The following is a 13835-nucleotide window of genomic DNA, read 5'->3' as shown; positions in this document are numbered from 1 at the left end:
TTTGAATTGCTTCTGTCCAACTTCAGTGTGCACATGAGTTTTACAGCTTTTGTATTGTTGTTACAAGGGCACAACAGGGCAAAATTGGGGAAAAATTGCCTGCACCGTTGCGCGTTCGGATGCCCCTTTTACGACGATGCTGTTTGCTGACGAGCCAGCTTCGAAGTGCGAACCATTTCGACAAAGTATCGGTGAAATCGGGAATCGCCAGTAAGCTCGGGATGGAAGGCCGTGGCAAGAAGGTTGCTCTGACGGGCTGCAATAATCCGCTCGTGCTCGTCGTCGGCATTCTTCTTTTCAAGCTTGGCAATCACCGTGACATTCGGCTTGTGGCTGACAATCACTGGTGCGCGGATGAACACTGCCTGGAAGGGCTCCTCGCCGAGCACGGGGATGGATACTGGCATCTCAAAGCTCTGCAGCTGCGCGCCAAAGTGGTTGCGATCAACGCAAACGTCCAGTCCACCGAGCAACGGTTGGCCGCCAATCTTCATCTGCAGTGCGCTATTCGCCAGCAGAATCATGCCTGCACACGTTCCCTGGTGTTGCAAAAAGGCGAGAGCGGTGAGTTACACCTTGCTCAAACAATTTTGGAAATGCAATGACGCTTGCGACCTACCCAGACTGGCTTCACTCCTTGGTGTGCCCATAGCCTGAGTGGCTCGACAATGCCACTCCGCTCTGCAACAAGGCCCATGGTGGTACTTTCGCCGCCTGTTTGCGTTCAAACCCAGAAACAAACCAAAAAAAACATCAGCGTTTCAGCACTCATCCAAGAACCGTTGAACAGCCATGATGCGTTCTTGCGTGAAAACGTACCTGGAATGATGAGGGCGTCCAGTGTGGGATCGTTGACTTCCGCTGGTGTGCGGATTTGGACGGCAGTGACATTTTCGATGCGACCGAGCACTGAACATCAGAAATGCAGCCAACAGACAAGCAGGTAAGTTTACAGAATACGAAGGCAAAAGAAAGCACTCGATGACGCGTTTTAATGAGCTGGTGGAAGACACACACACAAAAAAAAACCGGATTGCGACTCAGACTGAGCCCATACTCAGACTGGTGCCATTTGTCCCATTATTGTTCCGTTGTTTCCATTCATCGAACTCGACCTTCCCCCCAACCTCAACTCAACTCAAACCCCGATCGATTCGGTTTTTTTGTTGCCCAATTCAACGACACAGCAACAGCATGATTCAATGTCGAGGCTCGACTGTCGGTCCGGTCGAACCCCGTTCTCTGAGTGTCGAGGCCACGCGTCACTTTTTCGTATCGTTTCCACATTGATCTCCGCCAGCCTTCCCCCCCCCTCCATCAAGTCCGCTCTCCTCCATTCCCAAATCCCCAATCCCAACTACATCCCCCACTAAGCCAAAGAACCAACCTGCTCAAAACCAGCCACTTGACGTGCTTTCATCGCAATACAAAACCAGAAGCAAATTGGTTTTTGCAGCTTGTTCGATGACCAGCAGCGTCAGTGCAGCTTTGTTCGATGTCTCCAAATTGCTCACTGAGCTATCCCTCCAATTTGTGATTTGGAGCTGTAGTGTGGTTGTATGGATGGGCTGCTGAACAGCTTGATCAATGGATGGCTGATAGCAGGATGATAGCAGGCTTTTGCTCAATGAGAAGGGCCACACACGCTTCACTTCTTCACTCTCAGTCACAGTCACTGGTCACGGATCACTCTCCACACTGGTCAACTCGCAACGAAACCATTCTCAACTTCACTCTCAATGCAAGTCAAAACAAGACAAGCAAAAAACCAACCCCTCCTCGACGACAACCACCAACGACGTCGTGATCAACGGAGAATCTCTCCCTATTCACCGCGCACTGCACTGTTGCTGCTGCTTCCACCACCACGCTCAAATGCTGCGAGAATGAATGCAAAAACAACAAAAGAAGGCTTCTCTTTTTGTTACCGTGGATGTGCTCGATGAAGGCGCCTTGAAGCGCAAGGACGCCAATCTTGACAGCCGGCGACGCCATTTCCGAAAATCTGAGACAAAAACTCAACAAAAATATTAAAAAGACTGATGTCAAAAAACTCTCAATACAGTATCATAATTGTAAATCTCACATCCATTCAGTTCTCTTTACAATCAGACATGCTGGGAAGAGCGACGGCAGCGAGATCAGCGTTGATGCGATTGTATGCTGTGCAGCAACCCGCGCTGGCACTCGGGGGAACAAGAACCCGCGCTGCCACTCTGAGCATGGGCATGGCACTGCGACAGGCATCAGCGCAGCCCGTGCACGGAGCGCGCCTCGGCAGCGGCGGGAGTGCGCGATCAATGACAACCAGCCTCAAGATTGGTAACAAAACCCAACAACTCCATTCTGCAAACCACCCCCGACCCGCGACTATGCTTTGATGGATGGATCATGGCATCCCTTTTTGGCCAAGGATGGTTGTTTGCAGCGTCGTCGGGAGGCTGGAGAGCTTGAATCCGGGATCATCCAATTCCAATTCTTGCTCCAATTCTCAGCCGTTTAGAACCTCGACAGCTCACAAACTGATTCGATTTTTGTTGTTGTTGTTGCTTTGCTGCTTTGCTGTTGGAATTGAAATACAGCTCAGACACACGTTGCAGAGGAAATCGCAACGCACCCGGAAGCACCAGCGCCAGACCCAGTCCGGCTCACAACGCGCGACTCTGTCCAAGGTCGCCTCATCGTCGAAGGTAACAAAACGAGAAGACAAAAAGACACATAATGTAGATCAAACTACGGGTTATATGTGGCTCCAAGTCACAAATGTCTCGTCCAAAACGGCTCATCGCGGTTGCGCGCGCTTCATTTGCCACTAGAGCTGGGCATTGTCGCTGGATCGAGCGCACGAAGCCGAAACTTTCTGGTCGACCTGTGGACACGTCTCAGAGGTTTTCTGGGAGGCGAGCTAACATCGTACAGCGTGAGTTTTTGACTCGAACGCGGCTTTTTGAGCAAACTTCGCCCTGACTGACGGGCCAATTCCGCTTGAAACGCTTAGGAAATGTTCACTGAAGCCACCAACGAAGCGACAGAGCAGGCCATGAAAGAAGCAGAGGCCTTGGTAAACGAATTGCTTGTTCATGAGCTGTGCTCTCACTCTTCGCCACGCCATGCTCACTGTAACCCGTGTGATTGTTTTTTGCACCGCTCCATTAGGGTGCAACAAGCATTATTCGCGTGCGCTATCAGAATGCCTGCACCGAAACCAAGATCACGGGCGTGTCCGTGTACGTTCTGTGCTACGGAACCGCCGTCCGCTGTGTCGACCGAACGAGCGATGCGGCACACGAGTACCTTCGCCAACTCGAGTCAGTGCCCATGTCGTTCAGCAAGCAACAGAAAGAGAAGGCCCCGGAACCAGGCAGCGCATCGGCCGATGCGATTGCCGCAGCCAAGCCGCCGGCAACACCTGTCCCGACCACCATTGCTGATGTAGCTGCTCCGACTGTTGCGCCATCTCACATCCAGCAGCAGCTGCTGTCTCATCCGGCGCTCCTGCAGCAGCAAATTGACCTGCAGCACCACCAAATCCAGCAGCTGCTCGCCCTCCAGCAAGTCCAGCTCACCCAGCTCCAATCCAAGCTCGAGGCCCCAACCCCCGAGAAGGAAGTGATTCTCAACGTCGCCTCCTCTGCCAAGTCGACCATTGTCACTGCCGTCCAAGAGTGATATTGAGGGGAGAGCCTCGTTTTCAATTCTCGGATGACTTTTTCGTCTGCTGTTGAAATGTTGCATGATTCTGTTCGAAACAAAAACAAAACCTGCCTCTCTGTGTCTATTTGCTTTCAATCAGTCTTCAAGTCATTCCTTTTTGTTTCTCCTTATGCGAGTGTCCACTATGCGTTGTTGGCTGAATCTGCTCTTGGTCGTGCTTCTGGTTGCCACTGCGTCAACTTCGCTCGTCTCTGCCGCCTTCGTCAAGCCACTGACTCCCTATCGCTCCTACGACAAGGTAACACACACAAGCCTACACTCATCGCTGTGACTCTGTGTGGACCAGGCCTGGGTCTTTGGTCGTCGTCACCGGTTGACAGAGGCGTTTCCCCCGCCATTCAGCACCGCCTCCCCGCTCCCCAACCGCCGTTTCCTCACTCATTGTGGCAAACTCAACTGTATGCATGCTTGCTTTTTTGTTTGCTTGGGGCTTGGCTTGAATAGGGCGAACCGGTCGTCGTGCTCGCGCATCCGCTGCGATCCATCTTTGTGGACGTCTTTGCGCACGACCACCTGAGCCTGGGGTTCTGCGGACCGACTTCCGAGGCTGAGCAGGACAAGTTTGACGCAACGCTGGGCGAACGGCTGCTCGGCGACAACGCGCACGTCCTGCCCATGAACGTAAAGCTCTCTAAATGTTTCGGATTTTGCTGAGCTGGCATTCGCGACGGGCGTTTCCCCCCCCCCCTTCAAAGTGATTGCCGCTGCGATGCATGGGCCGATGGGCAAATGGGTTGAATGATTTCCAAGCATCGAATGGAGCCGGCAAAACGTGGCGATTTGGAGCTATATTGGTTGAGAAATCCATTCATGTCGATTTTCCTGTTGTTGTTTGTAGGTCACATTCATGCAGAACACGACCTGCCAAGTCATGTGCACCAAGACGTACAGTCCTGAGCAATCAACTCGAATTATCAAAGCCGCCGAAGCCTTAGTGCAGCATCACTGGTAAAAAACGCGAAAAGCATGTATGAGCACTTCCCGCGACGCAACTCACGAGTCTGTCAACCTTGCTCTTCCTCTTCTTGTTCTTCTTGAATTACGATGCTTGATTTGTTTTTGCTGGCAGGACTATCGGGGACATTCCAATCAACAATGGATTTGAAAACTATCGTCGCGCGAGATTCCCCATGGGCAACCTGGCCACAGCGCTCGCGCTGAACAACGACTTTACCATCACAGTCTATGTGAATGAGTACGACATGATTACAGCAGCAGAGGCCCGTGTTGCCAGCTTGCGGCACGCAGCAAGCGCTGAAGACTCGTGCGCAGAGTCTGCCGGCTTGGGCCATCGTGTGCTGACCATGGACACCAACGCGACCGTCACGTACTCGTACTCTGTCTTGTTCATTCGCGGCGACCCGTCGTGGTCGTACGAAGATGAAGCGAACGAACTGCACGTGTTTAGCCTGGTGAACAACATTGTCGTGCTCCTGGTCATCCTGGCCACCTTCTTTTTTGTGGTCATTCGTGCCCTCCGTTCGGACTTTGCCCGCTACGAGCGGCTGGACGACGAATCGCCCGCCGAGGAGGCTGGCTGGAAGCTCGTGCATGGCGACGTCTTCCGCGCGCCGCGCCGACCGCTCCTGCTCGCGGCCCTTGTCGGCTCTGGCGTGCAAGTTGCCTTGGCTGCCATTCTGACTGTATTCTTTGCCGCGATTGGCGTCGTGTCCGAGTTTACGCCAGGCAGCATTGCATCGTGTGTCTTGTTCACCTATGCGATTTTCGGCGCCGCTGCCGGTTTTGTCGCGGCTCGCTTGTACAAGTCTCTTGGTGGAGAGCGCTGGAAGTCCTTGCTGCTTGTCACGGGAACTGCCTTCCCTGGGTATGTCTGCGGCTGTGCTCTTGTTGCAGGCGAAGGGGTTAGATGTTGTGTAGCTGAACTGACGGTTTTGCTTCGGTTTCTTGTTTTTTGAACCCACAAACAACTGTAGACTGCTCTTCCTGCTGGGTGTCATTGCCAACGGCGTCAAAGCAGCTCACGATGCAGCTGATGCGGCATCCACAGGGACGGTGTTTGTTGTGCTTGCGGTCTGGATTTTCCTGCTGCTCCCACTGTGCCTGATTGCCGGCCTGATCGGGTTTCGAACTGCGCCGATTAGCTTCCCTGTCAAGATCAACACGTTGCCGCGGTTTTTGCCGCAGCATTCGGTGAGAAAGAACCTCCGTCTGCAGTTTTTGGTCGGTCAAAAGAAGGTGTGTTTGCTCAATTCCCTCTCTTTGCATTGATGTGATTGACCAGCCATTCTTCGCTCGGATGGTGCCCATCATTGTTGTCTGCGGATTGGTTTCGCTTGCCCCGATCGGTATCGAATGGGTCGCAATGACAAGTGCCCTGTATTCGTCCAACCTTTACGTTTGGTTCCCGTATCTTCTTACGGCCTTGATCATGTTCCTCGCGCAGACTGCGACACAAGTGGTTCTGTTTGTTTACTTGCGGCTGCGAGCAGAGGTAGGGAAAATTGGAGGGTTGGCTTTGAAGTTCCTCTTCTTGTTTTTTTTTTTTTTTTCTTGTTTTTTTTTTCCCAACTTGGCTCACTTTGGCTTTGGATTGTGCGGGATGATCCTCTCAGAACTACCACTGGTGGTGGGTCTCATTTATTGCTCCAGCAGCTGTGGGCATTCCAATCTTTGTCCAAAGCGCCTTCAACCTGCTTTCGCATAACGTCGTGTTCGGCTCGGGCGGCAGCGGCGTCTTCAACTATTTTATCGTCGTGATTATTGCAGCTTTGACATTTAGCATCATGGCCGGTAGGTTGATTGGTTTTTAATGTGTCTTGTTTGCGTTTCGGGTGGTGTTTTCTTCGGAGAATGTCATTCTCATTCATTTCGTCGCTTCCTGTTGACGCTGTTTGCACGTAGGCGCTGCCGGCATGCTGGCTTGCTTGTGGTTTACTCGCAAGATCTATGCCTCCATCAAGATTTCTTGATGCTCCTGTTGTTGTTGTTGTGTGTTGTTGTGCAGCGATGTTTGGACTGGATATTGTCTTTTCCCAATTGTATTATTTTACCGTCCTTGTCCATCTGACTTTTGATTCTCAGTCTCTATTTCTCAACATCATGAAGATTGTCATTTTCGGAAGGTCAGTGATCTGAGTTTGAAACATCATAAATTTTGACTCCAAAACCTGACGTTGTCTCGTTTTCTGGTTGAATTGGATCACAGTGGTCTCATCGGCCGCTGCTGGGCGCTTGTAAGTGCAATTGTGTTGAATTTGCAAGGCGATCGGATGCTGCCTTGAAACCGTGTGGCTCTGTGGGAGGGAGGGCGAAGCGGGCGGTAATTTGAGCCCGTCCAAAAATTGAATTGACCGTTCGCGCCCCGATCGGCTGAAGTCAAGTCGCGTTGCTCACGTCGACGACATGCATTTCAATGCGTGGATGTGTACAATGTGTCTTGGTGTGCTAGTTGTTTGCGCGCGCCGGCAACACGGTGCAGCTGTACGACAAGGAGCCAGCCCAACTCAACGGCGCGCTGGACGACATTGAATCCAAGCTCAAGGGCCTGCAGAGCTCCGGCTTGCTCCAGGGCCAGGCCGTGGCGGACGTTCTGAAGCGCATTTCAACCACGACCGATCTCGATGGCGCCATCACCGGCGCCGACTATCTTCAGGTACAGCCAGTCGAGTCGGTCGATTGAGATTTGTGGATCAGCAATCGGGGTCAATCACATCCGTATGTCCTGAAATAACTCGATGCTGAACAAACTTGCTGAACGGGAAAAACGTGGAAACGTGTGAAACTCTATTGTTTTCTAGGAATGCGTGCCGGATATCGTTGATCTCAAGCGCAACGTGTTTGCTCAACTCGACGCGCTGGTCGAGAAGACTGGAAACTCAAAGATTATTCTTGCCAGCTCAACGTCGGTCATTCCCGCGTCCACGTTCACCGAACCACTCAAGCACCGTTCGCGCTGCTTGGTGGCCCATCCTGTATGGCGAGTAATAGCGGCGCGAATCGGCACCCAAACCACTAAACTAACTTGTATGTTTGTCATTTTGATTCTGCTTTGTTCGCAAAAGATCAACCCGCCCCACTACATCCCGGTCGTCGAGGTCGTCCCGGCCCCGTGGACCAGCCCCGAGGTCACGGCAGAGACGCGTCGCATTCTGGACAGCATCGGTCAAGCGCCAGTGGTGCTAAATTGTGAAGTCGAGGGGTTTCTCGTCAACCGCTTGCAGTTTGCCTTGCTCATGGAAGGCTATCGCTTGGTTGAGGTACGAAGCCGTGTTTGAACGCCATGTGGAGTGCTGTCGAAATGGTGACTCTCTGATAACTTCCTCGCTCACACGATGACTTGCGGTCGTGACTGCAGGCTGGTGTGTGCTCGCCAGCGGACATCGACACCACGATTAGCAAGGGCCTTGGTCTGCGCTGGTCGTTCATGGGTCCGTTCCAGACGATCGACTTGAATGCGCCTGGAGGTGAGTGGGAAGATTATTGCAATTGTCGTTAGCGCCGGCGTGAACAAATTCTGATTCCGCGAATAATAATGGTATTTCAATTTGGCAGGTGTGGATGACTACTGCAAGCGTTACAACCCCGGCGTCGTTCGCGTGTGCAAGGACTTTGGCGAGACAAAGGATCCTTCGCCCGAAACGGTCGCCGCCATCAACGCCGCCATGCGTGAGGAAGTGCCGTTCGAAGACCTCGCAAAACGTCGTGAGTGGCGCGACAACCGTCTGGCTGCGCTCGCCGTGCACAAGCTCCAAATGGACCAGCTCGACAAGGCATCCAAACAGTGACGACGCGATGATTGTAGCGAAAATGCATATGAATTTTTGTCGCGAAAAAACAACAACACACCCCTCTCGTCCACGCATGTCATTGATTTTATTTCGTTTTGCTTCCGAAACAATTCGCTCTGTACACAACACGGTTCGTAGCCAAGCGCAAAACAAATGCAGTTTCAAACGGAGACAACCAAAACCAGAAAAAAAAAAGAAAAAAAAAAAACATGCTCAGAGCCGAACCTCTCCCGAAATCAGGCGACGATAAAGTGCAGCATCAATGCGCACATAGGTATTCTGTGCCGGGTCGGCAAAGTAAACCTGAGGGACGACTTCGGGGTTGAAACCATCGCGGACGTACTGCGGTTTGCATTGCTTGAAGGTGCCGGTTCGGTCTGCTTGGTCTACATCCACCACTCTCAAAAACCGAGGCATGGCATACGCTGGGAGCTGCGCGGCGACGTGCGCGTACAGCCCTCTCCAGTCAACGTATGGGAGATCCGGGATGAAAGTGACTGCGGCCATACCTGCACGACCTTCAAACCCAGGCACGTTGACGCCATAGACGTTCGCCTCCTGGTGCAAACAAGCGAGAGTAGATGATAACAACGAGGGTGAGAAGGCGAAAGGGACTCCCAGTTTGATTGATTGACCGAGTCAACCTACCTGAATGCTTGTATGCGATCCCAGAACTTCGGCAACCTCAGTCGTGGCCACATTTTCCCCGCGCCATCGGAAGGTGTCGCCAATCCGATCTTTAAAGTAAACGAATCCGTCCGTATCCATCACCATTAAATCGCCGCTGCCAAAGCAACAACAAACAATTCCACCAAAAGTCAGTCGTGGCGTCGTCCCATGTATTATGCCCTTGCGGAGCAACTCGATACTCACGTGCGGAAGTACATGTCGCCCTGCTTAAAGACATTGCGAAGAATCTTCTTTTCGGTCGCATCCTGGTTTCCGAGGTACCCATCGAAGCGACGCGATGGATCGGCCATGTCAATCCAGCCAACCAGCTCGCCAATCTCGCCGGGGCTGCAAGTCATGCAAAGACCCTTGGAATTTCGCATGACAGCATCATTGGTCACGTCATACTTGAGCAGCTTGACAGGGTACAATGTTTGAACAAGCGGCGAAACAAAGCCGATGGCATTGGTTTTGCCAGTCGCGTTGAGCAGGACAGCATTGCCCTCTGTTGACGCATAAAACTCGCCAATCATGGCAATGTTGAATCGCTTTTGGAACCTGGACCAGACATCCGGACGGAGGCCGTTGCCTGTTGCAAGAATGGTGAGGGAAAAAAGAAAGAACAAAAAAAAACGCACCAATGCAGCTTGAGCTTGCTGCTCAACCTCGGAGAGCAGAAATCAATAGCCAGCTGAACGACATACCAATGGCCAATCGGACAGAATGCTTGGTGTCGGCAGAGTCAGGTGGCTGGGAAACGAGGAAACGAAGCAACTCGCCAATGTACTGTTCTCCGAAAAGAAAACGCGCAAAAAAAAAAAAAAAAAAAAGCAAATAAGGTCGGACTGCATCGATTCCGCTGCTAATTTTAATGCTCGTACGTTACACACGAAAACCCATACCTGAATGATGGTCACGTTGTAGCGCCGACAGTCGTCCCAAAAGTGCGACGCCGAGAACTTGCGACGCAGCACGACTGGGATGCCGAGCCCCACCATGCAAGACATGCCGAGGAGACCAGCAGACGAGTGATACATGGGCAATGTACAGTACATCACATCTTTGGTGCCATCCATGGGGAAAAACTCGTTGAAGGAGCGGCTGATCATGATAAAGCGGAAGTGCTTTACACGCGCGGCCTTCGGGGTGCCCGTGGTCCCGCTTGTAAAAATGTACAGGAGATCGTCGTCATAACGTGTGCCAAGCTCGGCGATCGAGATGGGCTCTGCGGAATTGGCCGTCTCCCACAAGGGCGTGACGTAGGTTGCCCAAGAGAGCTGGTGATCCAAAGCCGGGCCCTCGTAAAAGATGGGCAGGCCACCCAGCTGGGGCAAGATGCCCTCCGTGACCGAAATGAGCTCGGTTCCAATCAACAGGAGCTTTGGCGAGCATACTTTGATCGAGTGCGCCAGCGGACCGGCCTTAATGTGGTGGTTGATCAAGGCCGTGACTGCTCCGATTTTCGCAGCTGCAAGCCAAGTGATAAAGTACTCTGGTCTGTTTTCCATGAAGAGGGCGATAATGTCACCTGTGTGTGTGTTTTGCAATGCGCCATCATCAAAGGTTTGTTGAACAAAGAGTTAGATGTTGTAAGACTTTGGCCGGCTCTTGTTTTTTCGACTCTGTTACCCTTCTGGATGTTTCGAGACTTGAGCCAATGCGCCTACCAGCATGTCCAATCGCATAAATACAGTGTGGTACGAGAATTGAGTGCAGCGCAATGCGAAAAACTCGCTGCGAATCGACATTGCAACCAGCAACAACAACAACAGCAGCAAGCGCAGCCCCCATACCGCCTTGTTCGACAGCTGGTCGAGCTGACGGAATGTCAGGGTTTGGTTCTCAAAGATGATGGCAGGGCGGTCTGGCGTTGCATGGACGCGCTGAGCCCAGTCGAAGAGCACCGAGAACGGCGGGTTGGCTTGGTGCTGCTGCGCCCGCGTCATCCGCAGCAACCGCACCAGCTTGACGAGGAAGCTGGCGTCGCGCACGACCTTCGACCTGCCAAAGAGTGACAAGTGCAAGTGGCAAGTGGGATGGGGCGAGCACGCCAATTTCGCCAAGTCAGTCCAGAACGCTGGTCAGTAAGAAACCCACATACAGATACAGACAGAAGCACATCGAACGACATCATCAAACGAGTGCATGAGAAGCGATCAACAAACAGCGTTGCTTACGAGAAGGAAGAAATTGCCGATCCGGCCGACCAGAGGTAGTCCATCAGTGATCTAGTACAGTACAGCACAGTGCTGTAGTTCCAGTACAGTGCAATGTGTAAAAATGACTGCGTATTGATTGCTCTGCTTGCTCAATGTAATGAATGAAGATGACATTGACATTTTGGAAAGAACGCTCGAATTCGTATCTGGCATTTGATCACTCCGCTTGTTGGCTCGCTTTGGGGACGAGCAAGTATATGTCGTCCCTCGTCGTGACTGTCTCAGTCGCTCAGCGAATCTCTTGGCAGAACATTCGTGCTTGAAGGTGATCGAAGCCTAACTCGGTGAGAATAAGCCAAGACAATCCAAGTGTCTCAGTCTCCCAGTCTAAATCTCTTGGCTCCAAGTCAAACTCTACTCCTCACAGAACCAGAACAAATGTCGACGTCCTCGCTCGCTCGCGGTGCACTGATCGTGTTTGAGGGCTGCGATCGCAGTGGCAAGTCGACGCAGTGCCTGATGCTGGTCGAGCGGCTCAAGGCGCTGGGCAAGCGCGTCCAGCACTTGCGATTCCCAGACCGCTCGACGCCGACCGGCCAGAAGATCAATGCCTACCTCGCAAACGCAAGTGAGATGCAGGACGACAAGATCCACCAACTCTTCTCCGAGAACCGCTGGGAGGCCGTGTAAGTGGAGCGCCACAAGGTGGGGGGCAGAACAAAAGCGCGGGAAAAGTTTGGCGGGAAATCCGTGTCCTTTGTAGGCTGTGCCAAGACCTGAATCGAGTGCGACTCACAATGGCGTGCAACGGATCTAATTTGTATTGCACCTTGTACGTGTGTGGTGGGAACAGTCCGTCCATGCTTGAGGCGCTCAAAAACGGAACGACGCTGGTTGTCGATCGCTACGCCTTCTCTGGCGTCGCCTTCTCGTCTGCAAAGGTAAGAAAGACCAAGTCGCCGCGATTGTAATGCTTTTTGTGCTTGTGTCTTGAACACTTGGATCGCAGGGAAGTCGAGAGTACGTCCAGGCGCCACAGCTCATTCATTCACGCATTCACAAACTAACTCGAATGCGACAGGGCCTTGATCTCGAGTGGTGCAAGAAACCCGACGCCGGACTCCCTGCTCCAGACGCTGTCATCTACCTCGACATTCCGATTGAAGCCGCGATGAAGCGAGGCGATTTTGGCAACGAGCGCTACGAAACGCGCGCCTTCCAAGAAAAGGTGGCTGCGCAATACAAAAAGCTCCAGACCCCGTCCTGGATGGTGCGTATTTTTTCATTGAGCAGCAGAGTGGCATTCATTGACGATGCGAGTGAGGCGCTGTAGTGCAAAGTCTAACCCTTGGACACATTGTTGCGATTGTTTGTTTTATGGTTTTGTTTATTTTGTCATTTCATTGATAGATGATGGACGCACGCCTCCCAATAGACCAGCTTCAAGCGGATATTTTCAACATTGCATCCAAAGTGATTGCGGATGCCCAGAATGCCCCAGTCGGCAAGCTGTGGTGATGTCCAGATTTGCTGCAACAACAAATATTCACAGATGACGGATGCATCGCGCAAAAGAGTGGTCTAGGAGTTGTTTCAGTACCATGAGAGGGAGTGTGTTACGATTGAATAAATAGTCTTGACGCCAGTTGCACACAAACGCGCGAGAGAATGATGCTGGGGCTCATTCGCTCTGTAGCCGCTTGTGCCAGGCTTGGAAGTGCCGAAGTTCGCTCATCACTTGGGCACAAAACCGTGCATTCTCCTTTTGCAACTCTGGTGAGCCGCACGCATCAGCAGCCTTGACAATTGTTTCTTGAATCAGAACGTCGGTCAACTTGACTTGCACACTCCGCTCTCGTGGCGACATGGCCGCAAGCCGCTGTGTCTCCCATTCACGTACGCGCATTGCGATAGCTTCGTTCTGCAAGAACAACAAAAAGCACCATCCCACGCGCGATGAGTTGCCCGAAAGACTCGGAAGTATGTTTGAATTTTGACCGACATATTATTGCATACCCTCCGATTCCGGCAGATCAAAAAAGCCAGCAACTGATCCTGACAGATGGCCTCCGATTTCCCTCGACGGAGACAGGATACCATGTCCTTGAACGTGGATTCACTGCAAATGGTTGAAATCCAGATGAAAAGCTGTAGTGAGAACAAGCACCGATTTCTTCCCGCCGACCCCTCCCTCTTCTTTTGTTGTGTACCATAGATTGACCCCGTTGAGAATGTCGGCCTTGGGAGCGCCGCTGGGCAGCATGACGAACGGCGCGTCGTTGAGCTGGTCGGGCGTAAACACGCGCGCATGCATCTCTGGCTGCTCTAGCGTGACGGACGGCGGTGGGCCTCTGGGCGTGGGTTCACTGAAGCTTGTGCTTGTAGAGCCTGCGTTCGGCTCGACCGGAGTCTCGGACATGTGTATTTGAGGATTGAAACGAAAAGAGGACTGAAACGCGAATCTGAGAAGTCTGAGACAAGCAACGCATGGATGGAACACTCGCCCCCGTCCCCTCATCATCAATACTACAGGACTAGATCTACA

The 13835-nt window shown here is 52.3% G+C and overlaps 7 protein-coding genes across 7 annotated transcripts; 4 read left to right on the top strand and 3 right to left on the bottom strand.

Annotated features, from left to right (window-relative positions):
- Window positions 1-34: 34 nt before the first annotated feature.
- CAOG_04427 (glutamine amidotransferase subunit pdxT) lies at window positions 35-2030 on the bottom strand. Its single transcript, XM_004348205.2, has 4 exons — window positions 1929-2030; window positions 820-909; window positions 620-714; window positions 35-539 (listed from the first exon to the last, which is right to left on the bottom strand). The coding sequence occupies exons 1-4, from the start codon at window positions 1993-1995 to the stop codon at window positions 129-131; spliced, it is 663 nt and encodes a 220-aa protein (XP_004348255.1). The 5' UTR covers window positions 1996-2030; the 3' UTR covers window positions 35-128.
- A 37-nt stretch (window positions 2031-2067) lies between these two features.
- On the top strand, window positions 2068-3778 carry CAOG_04426 (hypothetical protein). Its single transcript, XM_004348204.2, has 5 exons — window positions 2068-2322; window positions 2583-2690; window positions 2817-2920; window positions 2999-3061; window positions 3157-3778. Exons 1-5 carry the CDS (start codon window positions 2115-2117, stop codon window positions 3667-3669), a joined length of 996 nt encoding a protein of 331 aa, XP_004348254.2. The 5' UTR covers window positions 2068-2114; the 3' UTR covers window positions 3670-3778.
- Window positions 3779-3799: 21 nt separating this feature from the next.
- CAOG_04425 (hypothetical protein) lies at window positions 3800-6742 on the top strand. The gene is made up of 8 exons (XM_004348203.2): window positions 3800-3952; window positions 4159-4335; window positions 4553-4662; window positions 4784-5539; window positions 5649-5865; window positions 5957-6166; window positions 6288-6465; window positions 6577-6742. The coding sequence occupies exons 1-8, from the start codon at window positions 3824-3826 to the stop codon at window positions 6642-6644; spliced, it is 1845 nt and encodes a 614-aa protein (XP_004348253.2). The 5' UTR covers window positions 3800-3823; the 3' UTR covers window positions 6645-6742.
- A 23-nt stretch (window positions 6743-6765) lies between these two features.
- Window positions 6766-8577, top strand: CAOG_04424 (3-hydroxyacyl-CoA dehydrogenase). The gene is made up of 7 exons (XM_004348202.2): window positions 6766-6797; window positions 6881-6908; window positions 7124-7327; window positions 7473-7646; window positions 7737-7931; window positions 8030-8138; window positions 8227-8577. Exons 1-7 carry the CDS (start codon window positions 6775-6777, stop codon window positions 8457-8459), a joined length of 966 nt encoding a protein of 321 aa, XP_004348252.1. The 5' UTR covers window positions 6766-6774; the 3' UTR covers window positions 8460-8577.
- Window positions 8529-11408, bottom strand: CAOG_04423 (solute carrier family 27). The gene is made up of 8 exons (XM_004348201.2): window positions 11309-11408; window positions 10925-11132; window positions 10761-10794; window positions 10034-10659; window positions 9836-9917; window positions 9336-9720; window positions 9111-9246; window positions 8529-9020 (listed from the first exon to the last, which is right to left on the bottom strand). The coding sequence occupies exons 1-8, from the start codon at window positions 11350-11352 to the stop codon at window positions 8676-8678; spliced, it is 1860 nt and encodes a 619-aa protein (XP_004348251.1). The 5' UTR covers window positions 11353-11408; the 3' UTR covers window positions 8529-8675.
- Window positions 11409-11615: 207 nt separating this feature from the next.
- On the top strand, window positions 11616-12939 carry CAOG_04422 (deoxythymidylate kinase). The gene is made up of 4 exons (XM_004348200.2): window positions 11616-11976; window positions 12144-12231; window positions 12372-12560; window positions 12701-12939. The coding sequence occupies exons 1-4, from the start codon at window positions 11729-11731 to the stop codon at window positions 12806-12808; spliced, it is 633 nt and encodes a 210-aa protein (XP_004348250.1). The 5' UTR covers window positions 11616-11728; the 3' UTR covers window positions 12809-12939.
- On the bottom strand, window positions 12928-13728 carry CAOG_04421 (hypothetical protein). The gene is made up of 3 exons (XM_004348199.2): window positions 13501-13728; window positions 13307-13409; window positions 12928-13211 (listed from the first exon to the last, which is right to left on the bottom strand). The coding sequence occupies exons 1-3, from the start codon at window positions 13707-13709 to the stop codon at window positions 12972-12974; spliced, it is 552 nt and encodes a 183-aa protein (XP_004348249.1). The 5' UTR covers window positions 13710-13728; the 3' UTR covers window positions 12928-12971.
- Between the last annotated feature and the right edge of the window lie 107 nt (window positions 13729-13835).

The sequence above is a fragment of the Capsaspora owczarzaki genome (assembly GCF_000151315.2).
Source record: "Capsaspora owczarzaki ATCC 30864 unplaced genomic scaffold supercont2.6, whole genome shotgun sequence".
NCBI lineage: Eukaryota > Filasterea > Ministeriida > Capsasporidae > Capsaspora > Capsaspora owczarzaki.
This window is presented reverse-complemented; position numbering and strand designations above follow the sequence as displayed.

What these genes read in the sequence shown, in the direction of transcription:
- CAOG_04427 (XM_004348205.2), bottom strand. Translation starts at nt 1,995, where the DNA reads ATGGCGTCGCCGGCTGTCAAGATTGGCGTCCTTGCGCTTCAAGGCGCC. An exon ending in GGACGCCCTCATCATTCCAG is followed by an intron (nt 715 to 819) that starts GTACGTTTTCAC and finishes GAACGCAAACAG; the next exon opens with GCGGCGAAAGTACCACCATG. An exon ending in AAGGAGTGAAGCCAGTCTGG is followed by an intron (nt 540 to 619) that starts GTAGGTCGCAAG and finishes TTGCAACACCAG; the next exon opens with GGAACGTGTGCAGGCATGAT.
- CAOG_04426 (XM_004348204.2), top strand. Translation starts at nt 2,115, where the DNA reads ATGCTGGGAAGAGCGACGGCAGCGAGATCAGCGTTGATGCGATTGTAT. An exon ending in AGGTCGCCTCATCGTCGAAG is followed by an intron (nt 2,691 to 2,816) that starts GTAACAAAACGA and finishes ATTTGCCACTAG; the next exon opens with AGCTGGGCATTGTCGCTGGA. An exon ending in TGAAAGAAGCAGAGGCCTTG is followed by an intron (nt 3,062 to 3,156) that starts GTAAACGAATTG and finishes CCGCTCCATTAG; the next exon opens with GGTGCAACAAGCATTATTCG.
- CAOG_04425 (XM_004348203.2), top strand. Translation starts at nt 3,824, where the DNA reads ATGCGAGTGTCCACTATGCGTTGTTGGCTGAATCTGCTCTTGGTCGTG. An exon ending in GCCTTAGTGCAGCATCACTG is followed by an intron (nt 4,663 to 4,783) that starts GTAAAAAACGCG and finishes TTTTGCTGGCAG; the next exon opens with GACTATCGGGGACATTCCAA. An exon ending in GGTTTTTGCCGCAGCATTCG is followed by an intron (nt 5,866 to 5,956) that starts GTGAGAAAGAAC and finishes GTGATTGACCAG; the next exon opens with CCATTCTTCGCTCGGATGGT.
- CAOG_04424 (XM_004348202.2), top strand. Translation starts at nt 6,775, where the DNA reads ATGAAGATTGTCATTTTCGGAAG. An exon ending in CCGGCGCCGACTATCTTCAG is followed by an intron (nt 7,328 to 7,472) that starts GTACAGCCAGTC and finishes ATTGTTTTCTAG; the next exon opens with GAATGCGTGCCGGATATCGT. An exon ending in CGACTTGAATGCGCCTGGAG is followed by an intron (nt 8,139 to 8,226) that starts GTGAGTGGGAAG and finishes TCAATTTGGCAG; the next exon opens with GTGTGGATGACTACTGCAAG.
- CAOG_04423 (XM_004348201.2), bottom strand. Translation starts at nt 11,352, where the DNA reads ATGGACTACCTCTGGTCGGCCGGATCGGCAATTTCTTCCTTCTC. An exon ending in ACAACGTGACCATCATTCAG is followed by an intron (nt 9,918 to 10,033) that starts GTATGGGTTTTC and finishes TTCGGAGAACAG; the next exon opens with TACATTGGCGAGTTGCTTCG. An exon ending in GATCGCATACAAGCATTCAG is followed by an intron (nt 9,021 to 9,110) that starts GTAGGTTGACTC and finishes TGTTTGCACCAG; the next exon opens with GAGGCGAACGTCTATGGCGT.
- CAOG_04422 (XM_004348200.2), top strand. Translation starts at nt 11,729, where the DNA reads ATGTCGACGTCCTCGCTCGCTCGCGGTGCACTGATCGTGTTTGAGGGC. An exon ending in GAGAACCGCTGGGAGGCCGT is followed by an intron (nt 11,977 to 12,143) that starts GTAAGTGGAGCG and finishes TGGTGGGAACAG; the next exon opens with TCCGTCCATGCTTGAGGCGC. An exon ending in TCGCCTTCTCGTCTGCAAAG is followed by an intron (nt 12,232 to 12,371) that starts GTAAGAAAGACC and finishes CGAATGCGACAG; the next exon opens with GGCCTTGATCTCGAGTGGTG.
- CAOG_04421 (XM_004348199.2), bottom strand. Translation starts at nt 13,709, where the DNA reads ATGTCCGAGACTCCGGTCGAGCCGAACGCAGGCTCTACAAGCACAAGC. An exon ending in CTCAACGGGGTCAATCTATG is followed by an intron (nt 13,410 to 13,500) that starts GTACACAACAAA and finishes AACCATTTGCAG; the next exon opens with TGAATCCACGTTCAAGGACA. An exon ending in TGATCTGCCGGAATCGGAGG is followed by an intron (nt 13,212 to 13,306) that starts GTATGCAATAAT and finishes TTGTTCTTGCAG; the next exon opens with AACGAAGCTATCGCAATGCG.